The sequence below is a fragment of the Dendrobates tinctorius genome, unplaced genomic scaffold (assembly GCF_039654945.1).
Source record: "Dendrobates tinctorius isolate UK_male_01 unplaced genomic scaffold, ASM3965494v1 ptg000372l, whole genome shotgun sequence".
Lineage (NCBI taxonomy): Eukaryota > Metazoa > Chordata > Amphibia > Anura > Dendrobatidae > Dendrobates > Dendrobates tinctorius.
This window is the reverse complement of record NW_027362038.1, coordinates 262,928-271,557: the sequence shown is the minus strand read 5'-3', so window position 1 is coordinate 271,557 and position 8,630 is coordinate 262,928. Positions and strand designations below refer to the sequence as shown.

Sequence of the window (8,630 nt, the reverse complement as noted above, 5' to 3'; positions counted from 1 at the left end):
CACCGGGATCCATGGAAGCATTTCAGAGTTATTACCTCATAAAGGGACAGTGGTCAGGATGGTAAAAATTGGCCCAATCATGAAAGTGCAAACCACCCTTGGGGGTAAAGGGGTTAATCTGGGAGTGGTCTGTAATCTTTTTCCCATATGTGAAGGTAGCCATACTTTGAATATCTTATTTTTTTGTTCATCATTAAGATTGAATTTGTCTGTGTTTGATTCAAAAATGTCCGCATTATAAAAGGCGTCCATCTGATCGTTGTAATTTGGAATGTCTTTTACAATTTTCATTAACTGATCGTGTATTTTCAGATTAATGCGTGCTGCTCTGTCATGTAATTTTTTCCGTTGTAATTCTACTGCCTCTAATTCCTCTACTGAAACATCTGGATCTTGTGTGTCTGGTACAAATGATGAGGCAGCAGCACTGTCCTCCTGTTTACCTGCTGATCTTGTGTTAGCAGAAACCCTTTTTATGTCTTGTCGTAATTTGGACAATAACTCTGTCCGAGTATCAATCTGATCCTCCAATTGTTCAATATGTTCTGACAATATCAAGAAAAAACAAAAATGGAAAGTGCACATAGGGTGTATTGTCTTGAAGAACCACAATAGCAAGCAAGCCCAATCAGTTAGACTCACCTGCTGAAGTTGTGTGAGTCACAACAAACTGGGAATCACTCATAAAGGTCCGGTCGTCGCTGGTATCCCGCTGGTAGTAAATGAAACAAATCCAAAGTGGAATAAAGAGCCGGGCTGAATAAACCACGCTGACCAGAAAAAAGCGCACCTTCGGCAGTCCATATAATAAAAAACTTCTTTAATAAGCCTACGCGTTTCGTGGCAAAACCAGCCACTTCAAGCGTCTTTTCCTCTCCTGGGTTGATCCAATGGATGATCTTCTGTGTCTTTACTGAAATCCTCAGCCCTCCATCTGGATGGGACCCATGCAGCTTTCCATGGTCGAAGACACGGATCCTCTCTCGTAGTCTGTAGATTCTGTCTGATCCTTGTGACGTGAAATAGTGGAATTCCTGAGGCTTTGTACAACAGGTGTTTTTAGCAGAGTTCTCCCCTTGTACAAACGAAGGAGTATAAATATAGCACAAAGATCAGCCTGGCCTTGGCTCGCCAAAATGAAGAAAAAATAACTCTTTCTTATTTTTTTCCTTAAGTAAGAGCAGGGTGAGGATAAAAAGGAAAACAATGTTGAATTGTGTGGATAAAATTAAATCTTGTTTAATGTTCATTCAAAAAGTGATTACAAAAATGAAGAAAAGTGAGTTCATTGCACACAGAAATAAGTATTAGATTAAAAGAAAACAAGCATTCATTGGTTCTTACATATGGTCTTGAGGCATGATGTGGTCCGTGTTGGAGATTCTCCAGATATGGGAGATCTCCCTGTACAGGAGTTAGGTCGGCTTTTATACTATTTTGACCCATAGACTTGCATTAGTGTCTATTTTTCCTGTCTCATAACCACATATGGTTATCTGCCGCTATGTTCGTAGCTTCTACCATATTAGAACGCTAGTATCTTATGGAATATGCATATTAGGTATTCATGCATTACGCTTGAAAAACTTAAGCTTATGGCCTTTGACATTTGGAGCCATTTACAACCTCCAAATAGCCACATATTGACAGTTCTGACAAATGCCCTATAGTTCTGACAAGCAGGGAGCAGATGTATGAGCCAAAGTCCTCAGAATAACGCACTCACCCACTAAACAGAGCTGGCTAGCTAGACTCTGCATCCATATTTTTTATTATTGAAATCCTGATATTTTACAGGTGACAACTATCAGCTCTTAATAAAGTGTTACCACTGACTGGTTTACGGAAAATAGTGCTATGTATGCACTTCCTATCACAATCACCTAAAAGGGTCAGATCCAAAAAATCCATTTTATTGTTTGAAAACGAAAAAGTAAACCACAAATTGATGGAGTTTTTCCTAAGATATTGCACAAAGAGTGGCACGGTCGCCACATCACCCCTCCATGTGAGTAGGAGATCGTCCACATAGCGGCCGTACCACTCAATGCAGCCTGCAAAAACATTTGATTCTGAAAAAATAAAAAACTCCTCCCAACAAGCAACAAACAAAATTGCTAGGGATGGTGAAAATCAAGATCCCATGGGGGCTCCAGTTACTTGAAAATAGAATTCAGAATTAAACATAAAGAAATTATACTTTACAAGATATTCTGTGCCTCTAATAATAAATTCCTTCAGTGAATCACTGTAGGAGCTATACTTATTTAGATGGTATGTAATTGCTGTTATAGCCTGTTCATGAGGAATACATGAGGATAAATTCATTATGTCACAAGACACAAAACAATTACACTCTGACCATTCAAAAGTTTTTAGTTGATTTAACACTGAAGTACTATTCTTTAAATAGCCAGGTGTGCGGGAAACTAGGGTTTGTAGATGTCTGTCAATCCAAACACTTAAACTTTTTGTTAAGTGATCCTATACTCGATATAATTGGACATAATGGAGGGGGAAAAATTTGTTTGTGCATTTTCGGGAGACTGTAAAACACCAGGGTGACAGGAAAATATTCAAAAAAGTTTTAGTTTTTTATTAATTACCCCTAAATTTTCTTCCTCCATTACTAAAGATTCCAATACATTTTTACAAACACTAGTAGGGTAATTTGCTACTTTCCTATAAGTATCAACATCATTAAGAATGTCCATAGCCAAATTGCTATATAATCACCCTATATATTGAAACGTGGGGTACATGTTTTTTCTATTAGTCATCTTCTGACTGACCTTCAGGGGGTGAATTATGGGTATAGTTTTATATTTTGAGTTAATAAAGTTTAGTTTTATCCTTTTGTCAGCAAACATGAGGAATCACAAGAGACAACCTTTTCAAGAAAATCCAATTTTGGTTAAAACGATTCCAACATTATGAACATAAAAAAGACTTCTCCCCTATGTGATGTCTCTGATGTTTATTAACAGTTGATTTCAAGGTAAAATATTTCCCACATTAAAAAAATGAAAAAGGCTTCTCCTCTGTGTGACTGCTCTGATGGTGATCAAGAAGCGCCTTCCGGTTAAAATATTTCCCACATTTTGAACAAGAAAAAAGCTTCTCACCTGTGTGGGATCTCTGGTGCCTATCAAGATTTTTTTTCCATTTAAAACATTTCCCACATTTTGAACATGAAAAAGGCTTCTCCCCTGTGTGGGTTCTTTGGTGGCTATCAAGAACCGATTTCCGGTTAAAACATTTCCCACATTCTGAACAGGAAAAAGGTTTCTCCCCAGTGTGGGTTCTCTGGTGTCTATCACGAACTGATTTCCGGGTAAAACATTTCCCACATTCTGAACAGGAAAAAGGCTTCTCCCCTGTGTGAACTCTCTGATGGTTAACAAAATGTGATTTATGTGCAAAACATTTCTGACATTCTGTACATGAAAAAGATTTCTCTGTGTGAGTTCTCTGGTGGCTGTCAAGAACCGATTTCCGGTTAAAACATTTCCCACATTCTGAACAGGAAAAAGGCTTCTCCCCTGTGTGAGTTCTCTGGTGCTTAACAAGAAACGATTTACATTTGAAACATTTCCCACATTCTGAACAGGAAAAAGGCTTCTTCGCTGTGTGGGTTCTTTGGTGCTTAACCAGAATCAATTTCCGGTTAAAACATTTCCCACATTCTGAACAGGAAAAAGGCTTCTCCCCTGTGTGAGTTCTCTGGTGGGTAACAAAATTTGATTTCTGTGCAAAACATTTATCACATTCTGAACATGAAAAAGGTTTTGTTCCTGTGTGAATTCTCTGGTGAATAACAAGGTCTGATTTCTGTTTAAAATATTTCCCACATTTTAAACATGAAAAAGGCTTCAAGATTTCACCTGTGTGAGTTCTTTGGTGTTTAACAAGATTTCCTTTCTGGATAAAACCTTTCCCGCATTCTGAACATGAAAAAGGCTTCTCCCCTGTGTGAGTTCTCTGGTGGTTAACAAAATGTGATTTTTGTGCAAAACATTTCTCACATTCTGGACATGAAAAAGATTTCTCCTCTGTATGAGTTCTCTGGTGGCTATCAAGAACTGATTTCCGGTTAAAACATTTCCCACATTCTGAACAGGAAAAAGGCTTTTCCCCTGTGTGAGTTCTCTGGTGCCTAACAAGAAACGATTTCCATTTAAAACATTTCCCACATTCTGAACAGGAAAAAGGCTTCTCCCCCGAGTGAGTTCTTTGGTGTATAACAAGATTACATTTCTGGATAAAATATTTCCCACATTCTGAACATGAAAATGACTTCTTTGCTTTAGGAGCAGTTTGTTTTTTAATGCCTCTTTTGTGACTTTGATTTTCCTTAGTAGTCGGTAATGAATCAGAAGATGGGACTTGTTTCATAGGATCAGATGACAGATCTTTGCTGTGAATGGATGATGGTATATCTGGAGTAATAGCAATCACTTCAGTTGTATCTTGTAGGATCTCAAGATCATCAGATTTAAAATTTGAAGATGTCAGCTGTCCCTCTGATCTCCTGTCCCTCTTATCTGCTAAGATAAAAAATAATTATTTTTTAATAAAATATCCTTGAGTTTTATATTTTTGAACATTTCTATTTAAACTGTCCATAAAAATGGCAAGCTATGTAAAAAACTTTACTTGTTTACCAAGACAATGACAGTTCACAGTCTAATAGAAAACCTTGTTGGATGAACCAATAGTGTCTGGTGTTCAACTGTTTGTTCATTCTGCCTCCCAAATATCCAATAAAAAGAAACCAATCAACGTTATGAAGGCAAAAATAATAACAATTCTCATCTCACAAAAAACAAGTCCCCACTCAGGTCCATCATCTGTCAGTGGAAAAACAGAGGTTCCCACACTATTAGTGGCTCAAAGGCTTTTGAAAAGCAACAAGGTTTCCATAAACCAGTCCAGCAAAATCCGCTCTCACTTCTGAGTCTTGCAGTGTGCGCAAACAACATTTAGGCTGCGTTCACACGTGGCGTTTTTTTCGCGTTTCCGTGGCGGTTTTAACCGCGTGATTTTGCTGCGAAAACAAGAAAAATAAGCATCACATGCATTCCTATGGGATTCCGCAATGCTGTGCTAATGCTGCGGTTTTTACCGCGGCAGAATCACTTTGCGGTAAAAAACGCAGCATGCTCATTAATTTTGCGGAATCGCGGCGATCACGCACCCATAGGAATGCATTGTTCTGCTTACTTTCCGCATGTGGCTGTGCACACCATGCGAAAAGTAAGCAGAACAATTGCGGATGGTACCCATGGTCCGGAGGAGAGGAGACTGTCCTCCGGGCTTTGGGTACCATATCCCTGTAAAAAATAGAACTTAAAATAAAAAATATTGTTATTCTCACCTTCCGACATCCCACGCTGCCTTCCCGTCTCTCTCCACGCTCCCGTTCCCAGTAAGCCTTTGCGAAAATGCCCATGATGGCGTCCGTTCTCGTGGGATCGCGAAGTCTCGCGGTCATTCGCGCGACATCATCGCGAAGACTGCGAGACGTCGCGATCCCGCGAGAACGTACGTCATCACGGGCATTTTCGCAAAGGATTACTGGGAATGGGAGCGTGGAGAGAGGCGGCAAGGCTGCGCGGGACGTCGGAAGGTAAGAATAACACCATTTTTAATTTTTTAAAATATTTTTTAAATTTTATCTTTTACTACTGAAGCCGCATAGGCGGCCTCAGTAGTAAAAAGTTGGTCACACTTGTCAAACACTATGTTTGACAAGTGTGACCAACCTGTCAATCAGTTCTCCAAGCAATGCTACAGATCGCTTGGAAAACGCTAGCATTTTGCAAGCTAATTACGCATGCAAAATGCTAGTTTTTCCGCGGGAATTTAAAATGCGATTTTCCCGCGGATTGGAATTCCGGAACTCTCGCGGTAATTTCCGCGAGAGTTCCGCCACGTGTGAACCCAGCCTTAGAATCCCTGTATTTAGCAATATTATAGTGAGAAGAATCCACTTAATTTGCGGTGTGTGTCTCCTGGAGCATAATCTGGGCACTATGTGCTGGGTAATAAAATGACAAATGTGTAATTTTCACTCTCCAACATCCACTGCGTGTTAATTTCTGGAAAGAGGCTGTGGAGTCACAATATTCAGTCCTCCTAAGGATTATAACCCTCAGTGAATTAATTTATAAAATGTAATCACTTTATGGGGATTTCGACTATTCTGGTTTTCTGTCATTTAGTTATACAGTTGTGGCCAAAAGTATTGACACCCCTGCAATTCTGTCAGATAATACTCAGTTTCTTCCTGAAAATGATTGCAAACACAAATTCTTTGGTATTATTATCTTAATTTAATTTGTCTTAAATGAAAAAACACAAAAATAATTGTCCTAAAGCCAAATTGGATATAATTCCACACCAAACATAAAAAAGAGCGTGGACAAAAGTATTGGCACTGTTCGGAAAATCATGTGATGCTTCTCTAATTTGTGTAATTAACAGCACCTGTAACTTACCTGTGGCACCTAACAGGCGTTGGCAATAACTAAATCACACTTGCAGCCAGTTGACATGGATTAAAGTTGACTCAACCTCTGTCCTGTGACCTTGTGTGTACCACATTGAGCATGGAGAAAAGAAAGAAGACCAAAGAACTGTCTGAGGACTTGAGAAACCAAATTGTGAAGAAGCATGAGCAATCTCAAGGCTACAAGACCATCTCCAAAGACCTGAATGTTCCTGTGTCTACCGTGTGCAGTGTCATCAAGACGTTTAAAACCCATGGCACTGTGGCTAACCTCCCTAGATGTGGACGGAAAAGAAAAATTGACAAGAGATTTCAACGCAAGATTGTGCGGTTGTTGGATAAAGAACCTCGACTAACATCCAAACAAGTTCAAGCTGCCCTGCAGTCCGAGGGTACAACAGTGTCAACCCGTTCTATCTATCGGCGTCTGAATGAAAAGGGACTGTATGGTAGGAGACGAGACCCAGGAAGACCCCACTTCTTACCCCGAGACATGAAAAAGCCAGGCTGGAGTTTGCCAAAACTTACCTGAAAAAGCCTAAAACGTTTTGGAAGAATGTTCTCTGGTCAGATGAGACAAAAGTAGAGCTTTTTGAGCAAAGGCATCAACATAGAATTTACAGGAGAAAAAAAGAGGCATTCAAAGAAAAGAACACGGTCCCTACAGTCAAACATGGCGGAGGTTCCCTGATGTTTTGGGGTTGCTTTGCTGCCTCTGGCACTGGACTGCTTGACCGTGTGCATGGCATTATGTAGTCTGAAGACTACCAACAAATTTTGCAGCATAATGTAGGGCCCAGTGTGAGAAAGCTGGGTCTCCCTCAGAGGTCATGGGTCTTTCAGCAGGACAATGACCCAAAACACACTTCAAAAAGCGCTAGAAAATGGTTTGAGAGAAAGCACTGGAGACTTCTAAGGTGGCCAGCAATGAGTCCAGACCTGAATCCCATAGAACACCTATGGAGAGATATAAAAATGGCAGTTTGGAGAAGGCACCCTTCAAATATCAGGGACCTGGAGCAGTTTGCCAAAGAAGAATGGTCTAAAATTCCAGCAGAGCTTTGTAAGAATCTCATTGATGGTTACCAGAAGCGGTTGGTCGCAGTTATTTTGGCTAAAGGTTGTGCAGCCAAGTATAAGGCTGAGGGTGCCAATACTTTTGTCTGGCCCATTTTTGGAGCTTTGTGTGAAATGATCAATGTTTTGCTTTTTGCTTCATTCTCTTTTGTGTTTTTTCATTTAAGACAAATTAAATGAAGATAATAATACCAAAGAATTTGTGTTTGCAATAATTTTCAGGAAGAAACTGAGTATTATCTGACAGAATTGCAGGGGTGTCAATACTTTTGGCCACAACTGTATTAGGGCTTCTGCATATGGTGAGTCCAATCTCATCTGGGATCTGTTCCTGCTGTCCAGCTGGAGTAATCTGATCCCTACTTCAGCCAATTGGAAAGTACCACACCCTACTAAAGCGCAAAGCACATGGCCGGAATCTGCCAGATACAGCGCTGTTCTCCTCTGGTTCAGTCCTCTGTGCTCAGCTTGCGGCTTGTGTATTTATTACCTGTTGTAACCGTGGCCCGTTTACTGACTACTCTTGTGTCTTCTGATTCTGTATTCTGTACTTCCTGACCCAGCTACCTGACTATTCTTCTTGCCATCTGACACCACAGAAGCACCTGATATGAGATAGATGCTACTGTGCAGGCGCCGTCATCGCTGGTGACATTTTGCTGGATGTAATTTTTTTTCTAAGCCTCACAATAGTCACAATATTATAGGCATTATCAACAATAATATCAATGCTATTATATGCATTATGTAATAATGGGGGCAGGTCAGTGAGGGATCAGCGACCTGTCATAAGCCAATAGAAATGAATATATAATCAGAGCACCACAAAAAGCCCCACCCACAGCCCCACCCACAGCCCCGCCCCAGAACACAAGAATCTCATTAACTGAAAACTACAAATAAAGATTAAACAACCACAAGACGGATTTCATCACCAGGTATCATTGTAATCAGTATAACGGCGCTGACCTGACAGTGTCTGTAGGTTACTGAGCACAATCCTGCTGACAGGTTCCCTTTAACTTTAGCCCTTAGGCATTTG

General features: G+C 40.2%; 1 protein-coding gene across 1 annotated transcript; it reads right to left on the bottom strand.

The window, feature by feature from the left end:
- Window positions 1–1,193: 1,193 nt before the first annotated feature.
- On the bottom strand, window positions 1,194–4,534 carry LOC141075805 (uncharacterized). The gene has a single exon (XM_073562948.1). It carries the CDS (start codon window positions 4,393–4,395, stop codon window positions 3,016–3,018), a length of 1,380 nt encoding a protein of 459 aa, XP_073419049.1. The 5' UTR covers window positions 4,396–4,534; the 3' UTR covers window positions 1,194–3,015.
- Window positions 4,535–8,630: the final 4,096 nt, after the last annotated feature.